Source organism: Bos mutus, chromosome 10 (assembly GCF_027580195.1).
Source record: "Bos mutus isolate GX-2022 chromosome 10, NWIPB_WYAK_1.1, whole genome shotgun sequence".
In the NCBI taxonomy this organism is placed as follows: Eukaryota; Metazoa; Chordata; class Mammalia; order Artiodactyla; family Bovidae; genus Bos; species Bos mutus.
In genome coordinates, this window is record NC_091626.1 from 21379638 (window position 1) to 21398050 (window position 18413).

General features: G+C 55.5%; 1 protein-coding gene across 1 annotated transcript; it reads right to left on the reverse strand.

The window, feature by feature from the left end:
• Positions 1-7993: 7993 nt before the first annotated feature.
• MMP14 (matrix metallopeptidase 14) lies at positions 7994-18362 on the reverse strand. The gene is made up of 10 exons (XM_005895457.3): positions 17992-18362; positions 13907-14055; positions 13519-13641; positions 12867-13174; positions 12158-12319; positions 11722-11882; positions 11204-11342; positions 10931-11081; positions 10370-10485; positions 7994-10009 (listed from the first exon to the last, which is right to left on the reverse strand). Exons 1-10 carry the CDS (start codon positions 18094-18096, stop codon positions 9675-9677), a joined length of 1749 nt encoding a protein of 582 aa, XP_005895519.1. The 5' UTR covers positions 18097-18362; the 3' UTR covers positions 7994-9674.
• Positions 18363-18413: the final 51 nt, after the last annotated feature.

Genomic DNA, 18413 nt, shown 5'->3' on the forward strand with positions numbered 1-18413 from the left:
AGGTGCAGTTGTTTATCAAATAGGATTCAGAACTTAAAAATTTGGAAAATTCTTATCATTATCTAGCATACTATATTTTACTCATTTATCATGTTTGTTCCCTGCAGGCTCACAAGAATATAAGTTCCGTAGGGGAGACTTCCCTGGTGGTCCAGTGGTTAAGAATCTGCTTTGCAATGCAGGGGACACAGGTTTGATCCTTGGTCAGGGAGCTAAGATCCCATGTGCCACAAAGCAATTAAGCCCGTGCCACAGCTAGAGAATCCTCCATGTGCCAAAATGAAAAATCCTTCATGACGCCACAAAAATCCTGGATACAACCAAATAAATATGTTTTAAAAAGAAAGAATTCTTAAAAAAAAAAAAAAAGAAGTAAGTTCCATAGGGGGCAAGGGCCTATTCATTTACTGGTGAATCCCCAGTGCCAAAAGCAATGTCTGGCATAAAACAAATACTCAATAAATGTTTGTTGAATGAATGAATGAATAAGTGAGTCATGACTGCCAATCGTAGGCATCGCATAGGTTATGTCTTTTAACCCACTCAACTACCTTTTGAGTTATTATTATTTTTTTTAACCTTTTGAGTTATTAACCCCATTTTAAAGATGAGGAAATTGATGCTCAGGGAAGGTACATAACGTGCTGAGGGTCACCTGACCAATAAGTCATAAAGGTTGGATCCTAACCCGGATTATGTAACTCCAGAGTCCTTGTCCTAACCGCTGTGTGGTACTACTTCTCTATGAAGCTACGCTTTTAAAGACTGATTGGTGATAGGAATGGTGAGGGGGTCTCTAAGCTACTTCATGTGAAAGCTGTTTATGGGACGAGAAAGGCTTTTCACCTATAAAAGCTTAACTTCAGTGAGCGTTTGTATATATGGAAACTACACCCAAATATTTGAAGAGCTGTAGCGTGGAACAAGAATTTGTTTATTCTGTACAGTCTGAAGGGCAGAAACTAGAATTAACAGAACAAATAAAGACAGTCCCTGAGCAAAGTACAGAAGCTGAGGGCGCAGGTAGGGTTGAGGCAGAGGGACACAAGTCCTGGGCTTTCAGGACTCCTTGACAACAGTGTGATTCATGGACTATAGGATGGCAGAACTTCTCAGAAGACAGGGGCATAGGAGCTTCTTGAAGCAAGTCATGTTAAATGCTGATACAAGGCCAAAGAAATGAAAGCAGAGAATAGGCCTGGGGTTAGAAGAAAGGGGTCATCATGAGGGCCTTTTCGGGAGGTTTCAGTATATTTCTGATTGGGATGCAGACGCAGAGGTTGGATTAAAAAGAAATGACAAGGGGGACTTCCCTGGTGGTCCAGTGGTTAAGACTCAGTGCTTCCAATGCAGGGGGTATAGGTTTGATCCCGGTTCGGGGGACTAAGATCTCATGAGCCACTAAGATGTCACATGCCACACAGCCAAAAAATTAAAGAAGGAAAGAAAGAAATGACTGGGGAAGGAATGCAGATAGCTTTTGGAAAACTTTGGCTTGAGAGAAAAGGGGAAAATGAGAAAAATCATTCAAGACCGCAGCAGAATCCAGGAGAGCTTTTCAAGATGGGGAAACCTCTGTGTTGGAAGGGAGTAGGGATTAAAGACTCTACCATATGGTGTCAGGAGTAAGTTTCCTTGTGCTTTGGAAAGAATGAGATGCAGGGCTGGGGACACCCCTTGGAGGTTTGAGAGAAACCTCAATCATGTCCATTTAGACTGCCTGTGGCATATTAAGAAATTTAAAAACTAAGATTGTTTTGAAAATATTTGGTGTATTTTAAATGCTTATATTTAATAAATGAAAATTTTTAGCATAAACAGACAAGAATAGAGTGATATTCACAATATACCTCCAGGCATTTTTTTGAATTAAAAAATTTAAGACTTTTATCAATGTAAGACAGGAAGTAAAGGAGTCCTGGCTCCAGAGTGTGGATGACTTTGGAAGGATGGGTGCAGGTCAGAAACCCCCCTAGAAGGCTTGGGCATGACCTCCAAAAGCCTCAGAGAAGTGGTACAGAAATGTCCCACTCTTACAGGAGTCGCAGAGGCCTGCTTGCCTTGGCCATAGGCGGTTCTGTCCTAGCATCCTGAGATCCAGGAGTGCAGCTCCACCTGCCGCTGACCTGAAGAGGCCGGGGCCAGGCATCCTGGAGGGGTCAGTGCCTGCGGCGTCCACAGGAGGGCAGTGTGGCAACTCAGAGGCCAGGACTCCAGTACCCCCTTACTTTCTCTATCAGAACCCTTCTCCTGCAACCCCTCCCCTCCCTTCTTCCTTCCTGGAGTTATTCCAGGGCTGTTCACCAACCCCCATAAAGGGGCAGACGACGGAAGCTCTTGACTTTTCCCTCTCTGCAGCTGGAAGACTAAGGCTTGTCATCCTGTCGCGCCCATAGTCCCACCCGTTTAAGTACAGGTGGCCTGGGTGGAAGTGTGGAAAGTGCGAAGGGGGAAGGGACAGGCCGGCGGTATCCTTGGCCCTGAGCGTGGCAGGCTTTGCTTCCGCCTCTCAGTTCTCCGGGCTTGGTTTGCAGTGCCAACACCTGGCACGAGGGGGCGCTACCACCCTGCAAACCCTGCCTAGCCGGTCTCTACTGCAGTTTGGGCTGCTCCTAGCCTGAGAGGATGGGGTGGGATCCTCTGGTCCCCTTCTCCAGCTTTCTTCCCTCCAGAATTTATGGGCAGTTTTGTGCAGGCTTGTGGTGGTTGGGAGGACCTCTGGCGCACAGGTCAGTAGAGTGGAGAAGACACTCTGAGGACACCTGGGATGAAGCTTAGAGGGATGAAGGGAAGAGAGACCTTCCTGCCGGTGCTCCAGGGTCCTGGTGCCGGCTGTCCTGAGTGTGCAGCCTAGAGGATTGGTATTTCCAGAAGAGCTGGGCTGACACAACCCAATACCAATCATCCTCCGATTAAGGGCAGGCTGTGGGGTTAGGGCTTCCCTGGTGGCTCAGATGGTAAAGAATCTGCCTGCAATGCGGGAGGACCTGGGTTCGATCCCTGGATTGGGAAGATCCCTTGCAGGAGGGCATGGCAACCCACTGCAGTATTCTTGCCTATGGACAGAAGAGCCTGGCCGGCTGCAGTCTACGGGCTGCAGAGTTGGACACAACTGAGTGACTAAGCACAGCAGTGGGTAGAGTTGGCACATAAGGAGGAGGTTTGTAGGGACAGAGCAGCTGTTCTGGAGATATGAATCTCTTCCCTCAATACAGTTTCTTTTTTGAACCTTTTAAAGATTGAGGTGAAATATACAGTAAATTTTCTAAAAATGTAGTAAACGTAAGTGCATATAGCTCATATAGGTTTTGTAACCTGTATATTTACTATGTCACATACTTCTTGCACATGTATAGAATACTTATGTATTCACAACTACAGCTGTTTTTTAAAAAATATTTATTGAAAACTTTTTATTTTGTATTGCATGTGCACGTTAGTTGCTCAGTCTTGTCCGACTGCAACCCTATGGATTGTAGCCCATCAGGCTCCTCTGTCCATAGAATTCTCCAGGCAAGAATGCTGAAGTGGGTTGCCATTCCCTTTTCCAGGGAATCTTCCTGACTCGGGGATCAAACCTGGGTCTCCTTCATTGCAGACAGATTGTTTGCCCTGGGAAGCCATTTTATATTGGGGTAGAGCCAGTTAACAGTGTTGTGATAGTTTCAAGGGCACAGCAAAGGGACTCAGCCATACATATACAATATTTATTTATTTGACTGTGCTGGATCTTTGTTTCGGCACATGGGATCTTGAGTTGTGGCATGCAGGATATAGTTCACTGACCAGGGATCAAACCTTGGCCCCTTGTACTGGGACCACGTAGTAGTCTTAGCCTTGGGGCCACCAGGGAAGTCTGTAACTACAGCTGTTTATGTATGTACATCACAGCTCTCACTGGCAATTCAAGTCAGCCAACTTTTATTAAGAGGGGCTCTTGTGTACCTAGCACCATTCTACTCTTTTCTAAGGAAGTGAGAACAGAAGGTTTGTCCGGTGGCTGTGACGGGATCAGCGGTGTTAACGAATCTTGGTCATTCCTCCACAGAAAGGGCAATGGCTGGCTGTATGATCTACCCGAAGTGCCCGTATTCTTGGAATCCAAAATGGGATGAAATATCTGCTGTGTCTGAATATACAAACTCATGGAACCTCAGGAAGATATCGTGGGACCCAGGGTATTGGGTCAGGGCAGCCACGCTCCTAGCACAGAGCCAGGCACTGAGCGGCCCAGGAGAGTGTTTTGAGGCATTGATCTTGCTTGCTGGCCTGGGGCTACATGTCTCTGGAAGCTGGGCGCAGGGTGACGTCTTTGACCACAGGCTGGATCGAGATGAGCTGGAGCCTGTCGCGTGTGTGTGAATCTGCTGGGCCCTTCTGAGGCCCCCGTCTTTCCCCTGCTTTGTGGTCAGCCTGGCCTTGCGCTGCCCAGACCCCATCCTGCCCCAGAGCAGGGAAGTGGCCCTAGCGGGAAATCAAGTGAGGGTGCAGGAAGTGATCCATGGTGAGGCAGCTTCCAGACCTGGCCCGGTCCCTGAGTCAGTGAGCTACTTCAGGCTAAGGACGTGGTTCCTTCAAGTCACTACAGTGTGGTCACCTCTTCTTTCCCCCCTACGGCCCCTCCAGACTATCCTCATGCCTATCCAGGTGTGACTCTTTGAGAGCAGGAAACTGGTCTTTTCCTCTCTAAGCCACAAAGTCCCATTGGAGTTAGGGAACCTGGGGAGACCTGGCCTTAGTCTGGAGGCAGAAAATCTGCTCCCTTGGGGTGTGGTGGCAGCCCCGGGCCTGGGGTGCTCAGTCCTGTTGTGGAACCGCAGGGTCCAGGTCTGGTGAGGGATAGGGGAGGACAGAGGGGGCTGGGCCTGGCTGGGGAAGGCTGGCCTGGAAGGCACCCAGCCACGGCCCTGGGCCAGGGTGGAAAATATGTGTGTGAGCTCATTTGGAAGGTGGCTTCTGGCCAGGCAGGCCTGCCTCCTTTCCAAGCCCTGGCTGCTCAGCCTCCTCGAAGAAGGCTGCCTCTGGGTCTCCCCAGTTTCCCAAGACTGTTTGAGGGAGGCAAGCAGAGACTTGGGGGGTGGGTTAGTGGGGGTATGGGGACCACAGAACAATGGAGCAACCTCACCTGGGGTTTCCCTGGAGCCTCAGGGTATGGGAACCACCCTGAAGGCCTCCTCCTCCCCCTAGGCTCCTGCCTCAGACTCTGACCTCCCTCATCCCTCCCCCACCTTCAGCACAGGAGCTTCGGGAAATGTAGGTTCGATCTATCTCTGGGTCATATAGATCCCCCGGAGGAGGAAATGGCAACCTGCTCCAGTATTCTTACATAAAGAATCCCATGGACCGAGGAGGGCTGCAGTTCATGGGGTCACAGTGAGTCAGACACGACTGAAGTGACTTAGTACACACACACATCCCTCCCCTAGCTGCTGCCTTTGTCCCATTCAGTTCTTCTGGCTTCTCAATGCTATGCCTCTTCCATTCCGTCAGAATACCTGTTCTTGCCCCTAAGCAGGAAGATGACTCCTGGCCAAGCAGATTCCTGAGGAACAGCCCTTCTCCCCTGTGCTCCTGTGACATCGCACAGCAGACAAGCACACATGTGCTGACAGATTCCACAGAACGCACACTGCCATGCCCATGCCCAGCTACGTGGGGATTCACACTGGAAGGGACACCAAAGAGACATGGTCAGAGTCTGCTTGTATAGGAAAAAAAGTCAGACAGGACTGGGTTTTAATTTTGGACTACCAAGCTGGGAGCTTGAGCAAATCTTATCTGGGCCTCAGTTTCCACATCTGTAAAATGGGGGCAATGTCAGTGCCTGTGTCCTTGAGTGTTGTGTGAGGACCTCAGCAAGTATTAGTTTCCCACCATCTCCTTTTAGCTGGAAAAGGAAGTGGGGATACAGAGTAGAGAGAGGACTGGGAAGTCCGTCAGACTGTGGGGAGATGGGGGCTGGCGGGGAAGGACGGGGAAGGACCAGCCCAGCTGCCAGATTGTGTGTGGGGGTCACTCTGCTCAGTCCCCTCTCCTCTAGAGAGCTCAGCTCCACTTAGGGCTTCCCCTCTCTTTTCCATCCCATGGACCCAGCGCCTGGCTGGCAGCCTTGGAGGCATAGGCCCAGATGATGGCAGGAACCTCCAGGAGGGAGGTGATGCCAAGGGTGTCCGTGGCTCCCCCGGAAACGTGTGGGGTGCTGTGGTGGGCAGAGTATAGCCTGTGTTCTGTGTTTGCCCCCAGTCCAGTCTCCCGAGAGCCTGCTACCCTGGGTTTTGCCCAAACCTCCTTGCAGATTCCCCTTGGCTCCCTTCTGGCTGCTCTAACTCACATGTGCTGCTTTCGAATAAAGGAACTTGGAACCACAGAAACTGGGTCAGGCCCAATGGACAAAGCAGGGTAGGGCCAGTGAATGCAGTGTTTGCAGGTCTCTCGGGAGCCACGGGGCCTCTGGTCTCCCCTCACCAGCCTGAGCTGATGGTTCACTCAGCTGGGGCCGGGTGGGGTCCCCCAGCTGCCTCACTGGGCTGGATCCCTCAGACCCAAGGCACGTCAGAAGCACGGGACTTGCGGCCTCCACCCTGCAATTCTCCCTGCTTGCGAAGCCTCTTCCACCTCTTCCCCCTTTGTCTCTGGTCCTCCATTCCATCTCTCCCCCTTGGCTTCAGAGAGCATCTTGTGATTCCAGAATCAGGGCCAAACAATTTCCTCGTGATGGGGAAACCACAGTCCAGCCACGGGAGCCCCAGGCTCCCCCCGCTCTTCCCTCTGGCAGTCCCCCACTCCCCGTGCTCCTCTGCTGGCTCCAGCTGTGTTTTGCAGAACTCCCACTGGATAACATCTGTAATTGCCTCCAGATGTGAGCCACAAAAACACAAAGGGGCCATGAGCTCATCTTTGAGCTCCTTGCCACACGCATGGGCCCCACTGCCCCCAGACGCCCCTGACTTCTCAGGGTCCCCATCCCCTCTGGTGAGGGTGGCAGGGAGGTGGTATCCAACCCCACAGAGATGCACAGGCTGTGCCAAACAGCTGTTGGCAGGAGAGGCGCAGGAGGCCAGGCGTAGGGTCAGGGTTCCTGGCTGGCAGGAAGGTGGGGTACCCCTTCTGCCAAAGCAATCACACCCGCCAGCCCTGAATAGCAGCTGGATAGAACGCCTGGCCTAGGTGGGGCCCGGGCTCTTGGAGGCAGGCCGTGGAGGGGGCCTGGGCTGGAGCCCGGGGAGGGCCGGGCTGAGGCAGGAAGGGAAGGAGGGAAGAATGAGCGCTGCTCCCCTTCAGCTGAGCTGACTCAGCAGCTGATTCTTCCCTCCAGGCTGCTTTGGTGGAAGGGTGGGTCAACAGCCTGGGAACCCTGTCTAGGGCATCAGTTTCTAGGGAAAGAGGAAACAAAGCCTTGTCATTCTGCTCTTCCTATCTGACCATCCTGCCTCTCCTGGGCAACTGGGGTGAGATTCTCATTTGGCCAGATAGGCTGCTCCTAACTGGCCATGCGGCAACCTTCTCCCTTCTTGACTCTTCTGTCCCTGCTGGGGAGCCCCGGGCCTGGTAGAGGCTGAGGTCCTGAGGGCTGGGGAGAAGGGCCTGCCCCGGAGCCTTAGGCTGACTGTGACGGGGGATCCCCCAGCAGCCAGCACGAGGCCTGAGGAAACAGAGGGTCTGCGGCTGGGTCACACGACAGGGTAACGCAATTTAGGAAGATTTTCCGAGTAGCCTCAGCTTGGCCACTTCCTCTTGCCTTTGTAGTCCTGGGCCTGAGGCCACGTTAGGGTACAGTAGCTTTAGCTGGCCTCTGTGGACCACTCCCCTGCCCACCAAAAGCATGCCCGCCTCCCCCCCAGCTCTGGAGCCTGCATCCCTTTTGTCCACTGAGAATAAACATATTCCTTTATAAAAAATACCAAAACCCCGCCTCACGGAAAACACTGCAGGCCCCCTGCTTTCCATTCCCCTCGCAGCCACATCCCAGGCACACAAACTGCAGCCACACAAAGAATGTGAAACACTGTTTATTCTTCGTGGAAAGGTTGAACAAGGTCAAAAATGTCCTTAGAGGGCAATGACCCAGCCCCGCCCTGCAGGTTCCTGGGGTCGGATGCCTCTGCCCCCCACCCCCACCCCACCCCATGCCCCTTGTTAACAAAAAGGAACGATTTGAAGGGAATTCATATATAATAATTATAATAAAAATATACATTAAACAAAACAAAAACCCCAAACAAGACAACTTTAGCCGAACTGCCAGCACCGTTCACCCCATTTCTCCCACCCCCTGCCCCCCCACCCCTGACATCCCTTTCCTCTCACTGCCCCACAGGGCCTCTCATGCTCCCGAGTCTCTGGTACCATGACCACCCTCGGTGGCCGAAGGAGACTTCAAACAGGTGGGCTGGGTGGGAGTGGGGCAGGGCACCTGTAGGAAGGGCCGAGTGGCGGGGGGCATCGGAAAGCGAGGGGCTAACCTGACGGAGACGCGCAGGCAGGTGCCCTTTTGCAGAAGATGGCTGAGGCAGGCTGATCCTCGGCTCCCTAACGAGGTGGCTGCTCTCATAAAAAGTCCCAAGTCGCCGATCCCCGACGGGCACCCTCTCTGCCCCTTTCTCTGGCTGCCTGCCTTGCCCTCCATGCTGTCTGATTGAAGCCAGGGCACCCAAACAGAAGCAGGTGTGCCTCTCTCACGAGCCCTTCCTGAGAGCTCCAATGAAAAGTGCCCTCTCCCGGGTACCACAGCCCACCCTGTGGCGGCCCTGCCTGGCCCTCAGCCATCCACTCCTGCTGCGTCTCCCTGGTTCGCCTTTTGGTCCTGCCCTGTCCCCTCTGACTACTCTGCCCCTGGGTCCCTACTCCAGCTGCCTGCATTATGAGCGAGGTTCTTTCTCTGTGGCCCCCAGGCTTACCCCCTGGGGCTCGTGGGCCCCACCCCGGTGGCTGCACCCCTAGTCTAAGCTCTTCCAACCTTGACATCCCCATCCGAGGCTAAGGTAGGGAGGGTAGGGCTGTCAAGGGTTTCTGCAGCCCCAGTTTAGTCCTAATGGCTCAGGCTCCTTCTGTGGAAGTTCTCAGGGGCTGGTGGGGCAGAGGCAGATGTTTGAGGAGAGGACTGGCCCTCGCTTAGCTTTCCTCCCAAGGTCTTAGGGTGGCTGTGTAACCCACACTCTCTCACTCAGGGTCACCTCCCACCACAATAGGATTAGATTTCTTTTAGCCAGAGAGAGTGGTGGGAGGCTGCCAACTGGGTACACCTAGGGGATTGCGGGGCTGAAGTGCCCAGAGCCTCCTGAGGTCAGAGTTCAGAGGTTAAAGGTATGTCAGGGAATGGAAAAGGAGCAGATGACCCCATGTGACCTTTACCAGCGAGGTCTGAGGGTCCTGCCTTCAAGTGCAGAGCCCAGACATTCAGATGGGGCTGAACACACACCAAGCCATGGGGGCCCCTGAGGGGCAGGGTCTGGGAGGGCGGCCCCTGCTCAGCCCCTGGGGGGACCCATCTAGGGAAGAAGCAATGCCAGCGTGGAGGGTGGGAGAGGCCAGTCATGGGACAGAGAAAAAGGGACAGGGGGAGGGCTGGGGATGGGGCTGGGGCCGGGCAGGAGCAGCCCACCCACCACCACCTGCTGCCACTGGCCTTCAGAGGCAAAGTCCTCGTGGTAGGAGTGGGCGGGCGGCAGTGGGGGTCAGACCTTGTCCAGCAGGGAGCGCTGGCAATAGAGCAGTCGCTTGGGGGTCCCGTGACGTCTGAAGAAGAAGACGGCGAGGCCCACCGCCAGCACCAGGAGCAGCAGCAGCACGGGGAGCACCACGGCGGCCGCGCTCACTGCCCCGCTGCCTTCCTCGTCCACCTCGATGATGATCACCTCCGTCTCCTCCTCAGTCCCCTCATCCGGCTGGCCCCCCGATGATGGGCAGCCCATCCAGTCCCGCAGGGCTGATTTGGGGTAGCCCGGCTCAACCTTCAGCTTCTGGTTGTTGAATTTCCAGTACTTGTTCCCCTTGTAGAAGTAAGTGAAGACTGCAGGGTCAGCAAGAGGGTGGCATGGAAGCCGCGAGGTGGACGCGGTGTCCGGAGAAGAGCCAAAGAGAGAAGCAGAGCGGAAGAAAACTGTTAAGTGTGCAAGCTCGCTGAGTTCATCTCCTCATCTTTCTGAGCGCCCGTCTCCTCAGCTGTGAAGCCGGGTAACTATAGCACCAGGCTGAGAGAGCGGGGCAGATCGAAGAGTCTGAAGTGCAGGAAGCACTTAGGGCCTGGCACAGGGCTCCCCGGTTCTCAGCACATCCATTTTCTACCCGACACTCTCGGTCTTTCATCCTGCTCTTCCTTAACTCCCTGTTCCTGTCCTCCCTTCACTGACACCTCCCGTACCCCTCTCACCTTCGTCACTGCCCATGAATGACCCTCTGGGAGACTCAGGGATTCCTTCCCAGACCTTGATGTTTTTGGGGTATTCGCTTTCCACTATCCTGAGCTCCTCGTTGAAACGGTAATACCTAGAGGAGAGGCGGGGAAAGGAAGCGGCTTGACACTGGGCACATCCTCCAAGGGGAGTGACCTGGGACTGAATTCACTAGTGAGCAAAGGGTGGGGGACAGGGGTTTTGACTAATGAGGGCCTGCAGCTGAAAGCAGCGGAAGCTGGGGGTGGAAGGGAGGGCCCAAGCTGCAAGGAGCCACCAGCAGCCCTTAATGACAGTGCCTGGCAGCTGGGGCGGAGGCATGGTGCTGGGGGCAGGAGGCGTCAAATGACCAGGTCTAAAATGATGGTGACCGGGTCATATCCCACTCACTCAGCACCCGATGGAGGCTGCCTGTTGCTAGGCAACAGCAGAGGCTCAGCCAGTGCCTTCTTCAGGGAGACATCTCGGGGGGCAAGTGGGTCTTCCACTAGAATTGAGGGAATCTGGTGGGTGGTGTATGGAGGAAGGCGAAGTCTTACTTGTTTCCTCGGAAGAAATAGGTCTTTCCATTGGGCATCCAGAAGAGAGCAGCATCAATCCTGTCAGTAGGCAGTCCTCGGCCCAGCTCCTTAATGTGCTTGGGGTAGCCAGGCTCCAGGGAAGCTTCGTCAAACACCCAGTGCTTGTCTCCTGGGGTGGGGAGGGGAGGGCAGGATCTCATTCCACCTGGGGTCTTTGGAGGAGCCAAGTGGAACATGCTCCTCCAGGGAGCCCCGCCCACACCCAAAGACTATGGCAGAATGTCTGGTTACCTTTGAAGAAGACAAACTTGCCATCCTTCCTCTCATAGGCAGTGTTGATGGATGCGGGCAGGCCCCGCCAGAACTGGCCGATGGGCATGGGGTATCCGTCCATCACCTGGTTTTTCCTTACGCGCCAGAACCAACGCTCCTGGGAGGCAGTTCATTCAGTCTTTAGCTTTGTCCTCCAGCTCAGTCCCCAAAGCTCCCCCACTGCCTCAGTTTTATAGGTTGACTTCCCTGGTGGCTCAGATGGTAAAGCGTCTGCCTACAATGTGGGACACCCAGGTTCAATCCCTGGGTTGGGAAGATCTCCTGGAGAAGGCAATGGCAACCCACTCCAGTATTCTTGCCTGGAAAATCCCAAGGATGGAGGAGCCTGGTGGGTTACAGTCCACGGGGTTGCAAAGAGTTGGACACGACTAAGCGACTTCACTTTCACCGTGTTTTGTCCTCCAGCTTTGGTGTCCACCCTGCCACCCGGTCACAGAGCCCTTTGTCCCCCACACCAGCCCACTTCTTCCTCTTACCTTGAAGACAAACATCTCCCCTCGAAGCATGGCCACGGTGTCAAAGTTCCCATCACAGATGTTGGGCCCGTAGGTGGGATTTTTGGGCTTATCGGGGACGGAAGGCCTGGAGGTGGTCCTGGGTTGAGGGGGCATCTTAGTGGGGGATCCTGACTTACTCCCTGGAACATGAGGGGCACTTCAGACTTTGGCAGAGAAGGAGGAAAGGACAGACACATGGGCAGAAAACACCTTGTGGGGAGACTGAAGCAATCAGCTGGGAAAGGACAGAAAGGGTGGGGTCAAAAGTGGGGGCGATGGAGGTGGAGTCATGGGGTGGGGGTGGGGGAACAAGAAGACTGTAGGGCATGAGGGAGGGGGAAATGCCCAGGCCAGAGAAAGCTGGAGGAGACAAGCAGCAGAGAGAAAGGAGCAGATGTGGGCATAGGTTAGTTACCATAAAGTTGCTGGATGCCCCGGCGGTCATCATCAGGCAGCACGAAGTTCTCTGTGTCCATCCACTGGTAAAAGGGTGCCATGATGGCCGAGGGATCGTTGGAATGCTCAAGGCCCAGGGCATGGCCCAGCTCGTGCACAGCCACCAGAAAGATGTCATTCCCTGGAGGGACGGGACTGGTTATGATGGCAGCCTGGGTCCCTCCCCTCAGACTTGCGCTTCCCCATCAGAAGTTTCACAGTGAAGCCTGACTGCCAAATTTTCTACCCAGTGACCAAATCCTGAGTTCCAGCCTCATATCTGGCAAATGAGGCACAAAGCCAGTCAGCAACTCTTCTGGGTAGAGGAGAGACTGGCCGGATCCCAGTTCCAGCGAGGGTTGTGTTAAGAGAAGCTGAGGTCCTATCTGGGCCTCAGTTTCTCCCAGGAGCCAGACCCGACATTTGCCTGGAAAAGTGGCTGATGCAGATGCTTCAAGGTCTTTGACTGGGAAGTTAATTATTGGGCGAGAGAAGGGACCAGATGTAAATAAGTCAAAACAGGATTCCTGCCTTCCTTGGAAGTCAGACCAGGAGATCTTTGTGGTTCCCAATAAGCCCTGTGATTGGGGGTGGGGGGGTGTCTGAGGTTTGGGGAGGAGGCCAGAGAACCCGCATGCAACGACTCTTGACTCTCGGAGGCATGAGAGACCCAAGGCTACCTCGCTCACCATTTAGATCCTCATTCCGGACAGTCCAGGGCTCGGCAGAGTCAAAGTGGGTGTCCCCTCCAATGTTGGGGCCTGGGAAGTAGGCATGGGCCAGGAAGCCACCCTCGCCATCGAAAGGCGTGCTGTCACCATGGAAGCCCTCAGCAAAGAAGATCATGATGTCGGCCTGCTTCTCGTGGCCCTCACGGATGTAGGCATAGGGTACCTCTCGGAAGCGCAGTGGCGTGGCACTCTCCCACACTCGGAATGCCTTGCGGATGGCCTCAAATGTGGCATACTCGCCCACCTTGGGGGTGTAGTTCTGGATGCTGAGGTCCAGCCACGTGGGGAGAGGATGAGAGTGTGTTAGGGGCAAAACTCTCCTTCCCTGTACTCTCCCAGGTCTGACTGAGCCGCCCAGCCATCTTTGTCTGACCCGGCACTTCTGCCGTCTCACGATGCCTCTGCCCCAGGAACCAAGGGCCTTCTGGCCATGGAATATACCCTCCAGGGACTGCACCTCTCTCCAGGATGGGAGCCATTTTCCTCCCTACTCCCAAGGATGCTTTGCAGGAACAGGGGTGAGTACGGAAGGGGGCCTCTGAGTCTCTAAGCATCCCTGATAGGGAAGGGTAACGTGATGTGAGAAAGGCCGCTTGCCTGTTGGACTCACCAGAAAGTGATCTCGTTATGCTGCCATTTGAGTCCCTGGATGGCATAGCGCTTCCTTCGAACATTGGCCTTGATTTCAGCCCCAAACTTGTCTGGAACACCACAGCGGGGGCGCCTCATGGCCCTGGGGTGGGTTGGGGTGTGGGGATTGTGGTCAGGAGAGTGCATGAAAGAACAACGTTGGTCTTCAGAGTAGAGGGGGAATGTCTGGCCTCAGGGTCCGTGTGGGGAAGAGTGAAGATCATGAGGTTCGGGTGAACAGGAGAGGGTCAGGATCATCTTGTGGGGATAAGGTACACGGGTAGGGTTAGGCATTTAAGGTGGCAACCTCTCTGCTGTGTCATGTGGGTGGGTGCTGGGCAGAATTCCTGCCACGTTCTAGCACTTACTTCATGGTGTCTGCATCAGCCTTGCCTGTCACTCGCAGACCATAGAACCTCTGCATGGCAGCGATGGCAGCTGAGAGGGACTGGGGTGAGCGCTGTGTGTGGGTCCGCAGGTCTCCAGGGGGCAGGTAGCCATACTGCTGCAGCCAGGCCTGTGGGGAAAGGGGTGTGGCTTGGAGCATCCCCACCTGGCCCAAGGGGAGCCCCTGCCTCCTCACGGCACCTGGAACACACGCCTTGCTTGGCGTGGAAAGGGCCATGAGCTCCCAGCCTGGCTCTGGCAGTGGGTCTGGAAGAACTCCCAGGCTGGACCCAAACTCTGGCCCAGGTCCTAGAATGGCTGATCCTCTTGGAGGGGTGGGGAGCCACAGCTCCATGCTTTGGCTGTAACTCTTTTGATGGGAGCCCTGGTGGTTTAATTGAGTTCTAGGATGTCTTCTAAGAGCCGAGATCCCTTCCAGCTCTTTCCTCCTCTGTGTCAGTGTTCTTGTAAATACTGCATGTTCTACCTGAGGCTGGGGTATGTCCCATGGTAGATGGAGAAGGGAGAGGCTGAGGGGGCTCCACTTTGAGGCCTGGCATGAGGTTCTCCTGGGACAGGCATCCCTCCAGGATATACACAGCTCTGAGATCTTTTTGGAAGGAGGGCAGAAAAGAAGCTAGGGCTCAGGCTGACTGCTGAGAGAGGAAGCTGGGGTCTTTGGAGGCGGTGGGGATGTGACTAGACAAACAGCCAGGATCCTGCCACTGTCTCTACCCAGGCAGCATGAGACCGAGGACTTGGGACCTAATATCCCACTTAAGGTTCTCAAAAGAGGGAGTGAGAGATTGAGGTGGTGGTTAGCATTAGGGTTAGTATTTTATTTAGTATTTTGGTGACTGTAGTTTATTTCAGGTATGGTTTGAATTGTTCATAATATAAAGGGTGGCATATTGCCTTAACATAACGTTATATTTTTGGTGTTTGATTGAAAGGTATACACACTGCAAAACCCTGTTGAGGAAAAAGTCAGCCTTTATTCTAAGAACAATAGAGTGTTTTCCTAAGGTTGGAAAAGTAAAATGAGTCAAGTTATATATGGAACATAAACATGCTCAGAGCCTCGATGGGGAGATACTTCTAACCCTAACCCTAACTCTAGTCCCTGCTCCAGCTTTGCCTTCTTAAAAGAGTCCAGGGTGAGGGGCTACAGGTTCCTGGGATGCGAACTTGGAGCAGAGGTGCATCCCCTACTCCAGGTCATTAGGATGGCTCTACATGTGGCCCTTGCCTCCAGGGCCAGGCCTTAGGGATGGAGCAGTGCGCTTGCATTGGGGCTGGGGGTGATTCAGGAGCAGCTGACGGGACCTGAGCCCGCAGGGGCAAGAATTGCAACATGGTTCTGGGAAGTGATCCCCCAAGGCTGATGACGGGGAGTTAGGGATCAAGATGTAAACAACCCAGCTTTTCCTCAGCCAACAGGCCTGGCCAGAACAACCCCAGCACCACCCGCTCTGAGAGCCCCTCCTCGGGGTGGGGGAGGGGGAGCAAAGTTTAACCTCTGGGGAGCAGAGCAGGAGGCTCTTATCCCAGGCTGCTCTCTGGGGAGCTCTAAACCTGCCCTGACCTGTGCTGACTGATGCCACAGCTAGTGCCTGCAGGAGACCTGCTGTGGCCCTGTGCCCAAGTATGCAGGAAACTCCCTCTGCCCCTGGCCTCACCTGTAGGGTAGTCACACCCCTGGGCTTATGCCCTCTGTTAGGGGAGCAGCTGCTTTAACTTTGAGAAAAGATGGGAATGGCCCACTGCCGTTGGAGCCGGCAGGAAGACGGAGATCAGGCCCCCCGAAACCCTCAGGGGGGCAAAGCTCATAGGGCAGGATGACAGAAGGGAAGGCAGCAGAGAGGTGGGGGAAACCCACATCCGGGAGCTCTGGGATAAATCCCTCTTCGTGAAGAGTCTTTCAAGCAGGCAGACAGGTCTGAATATTCACACCCACCAACCTCCACCCCATCCATATCCAGTCGAGAAAGGTGGGGACTTAGTCAAGAAAGGGACTTTCTGGAGTCGAGTGAGCCGCAAGTGCTGGAAAGGAAGTGCCCCCCATTCCTCTCCTCCTCCCAGGCCTAGGCTCTGAGCAAAGCAAGAACCACAGAGGAGACTATGAGGTCTGAACCACAGAAGAGAGGACTCTTGTGTCTGCGGCCTAGTGGGGGAAGGGCCAAGTGCCAGATTGGCCAAGGGGAGGAGAGGGCTGTCCATCCGGGAGCTGGTGCAGGACTCCGGAGGTGCTAGAAGGGAGCTGGCGGCCTGAGACCTTGGGCCACCCCAGCTCTCTCTCCCTCCAGATAGGCCCGGAGAGAGAGCAACTAGGTAGGATCAGAGAACTCAGTTGGCTGGCTTTGTCTTGAAAATTGAGAGGTGCAAGGTATTCCCCTAGGGGGAAGTCAAGGACAAGGAACCCTTTCCATTCCTGGGCCCACTTCTCTGGCCTTAGCATCCTGGAGAGGAGTTTGGGGGATCTCTGGCTCTTCTGCAGGCCCCTGGATCCCAGCCTCTGGGCCTGCTCCTCCCTCCTTCTGCCTCCCACCCCTCCAGGGCTCAGAAGCAAACGGTGGTTCTGGCATTGCGACTGCCCATGACCCACTTAATACAGAGCCAGGTCTGCCGCCCCTCCTCTAGGGGACCTAGTGGGGCAGGGGAGGGAAGGAAGGCAGGGCTGGTGAAGTTGGCAGCGGGAAGCCCCCCAGATGCCCAGGCTCCTTTTGTTAGGAGCTCTCCTCTTTAGGCCTCTGATGAAGACTCCAGGCCTGGAAACAGGGTGCCTCCTCCTGGACCAAGTCAGGCTTAGCCCGGGCAGATTTTCACTCTCCCTGGTCGCCCCCCTTCCGAGGGCCACACTTCTGTCAGCCTCAGATCCCTTCAGGACAGAGAGAGTGTGTTCTTTCTGGAGAGGTTTCCTCCGGGGGTGGGACCAGGGCCGGGACCAGGAGGGAGGAAGCCAAGTCCAGATCCCCTCCCCCTGCTCAGGGGCCCTTCCCTGCCCCTCCCGACCGCACCCAGGCCCTGGCCGAGCTGAGTGGGCTGGGATGGCCCAAAATAAGAAACTGATCAAATCCGTCTCCCACCTTCACCCCAAAATAAAAGAGAGAGGAAAAACTTCCTCAGACAACTCCCACGCGACTTCCGGCGGGCCCGGTGGGCCAGCTTCGGGGAGGAGAGGTGGGGGGCAACCGAGTCAGCGAAGACCTGTGCGGGCGCCCTGGACCAGGCCCTCACCCCGCTCCCCGTACAACGCCCCCAAGTCTCCGTGCAATTAACACAAAAAAGCAATTAACCAAAACGCCTAAAGGCGCCGAAGGGGGAGCGGGGTGAGGCGGCGGCGGCCGGGTCGAGCCCCCAGCTCACAAGGAGAGCTTTGTGTGTCCGGAAACGCGGGCCAAGGCGCCAGCGCCGTGACCCTCGACGCCAGGGCTGCGGGCCGGGACGCTGAAGGACCTCTCGGGGAGGCGGGGGTGGGTTGGGGGCCGGGGCCGCTCCGCCGTCCACCCCCGACCGCACCTGGCAGCCGATGTGTCCGAAGAGGGTCGGGACTGCCCGGGAGGCGGCGGCGGAGGGCGCAGCGTGGGGGGCCCGGGCCGCGATCCCCTGAGCCTCGCGGCCGGCCGAGCGCCTGCGAGCTGGAAAGTTGAAGGAACAACAAACTAGCACAGGACAAGAAACCAGGACAGCGCGGGCTCTCAGCAGAGTCCAGATATTTATCAGGCTCCCGACCCGTTCCAGAACTGAGCTTAGAGCCCAGGGGAGCTGGGGAGGGGTCGGGAGGGGGCTCCGGCTGGAAAGCTCTTCCAAGGAAAGGAACGGGACAGAAAGTCGGCAGCGCGCAGTGAGTGGGGTAGTGGGTGGTTGGAGGAGGCAAAGTCGATGGACTTGAAAGTTTGGAGATGAGGACGGAAAGGAGAGGAAGTGGAGAGGAAGGGGGAACCTGCAGGCCGGAGGAGCCGGCATCCCGAGCGCTCGCCCCTCCGATCCGGGGCTGCTCTCTCGGAGACCCCCGGGCTCGCCTCCCCCGGCGCGACTCCGGACAGGGCCGGAGGAGCTCACTTACTTCGGGGCTGAAGCTGCTCTGGGCAGAGCTGAGGGAGGCGAGCGCGGAGGCGAGCGTGAGCACGGGGAGCAGCAGACTGCAGGCGGGTCGTGGGGCGGGAGACATGGTCCGCGACTGTCCGGGCAGCCGGGCCAAGCGGGCTCCGCGGCCGGGCCCAAGCCCTGGGGTCGCGCCGCCACTCCCTCGGGGCGCCTTTGTCTTCCGTAGGCACTGAATCTGGATTCCCAGAGCGCTGTCCACGTGGAGATGAGGGGATCGGTCTTGAAGGCGCCTGTTTGCTCGTCCCCTCTTTCCCGTTTTTTGATCTTTCTTCTGCTTAGTCGGCGAACTGGATTGCGAGCCCTCTCTTGCTCTCTTCTCTGGTCCCTCCCTTCCACAGCCTCCCTCCGCCCCCGCCCCTATGCCCTCCTTTCCCAGTGCGG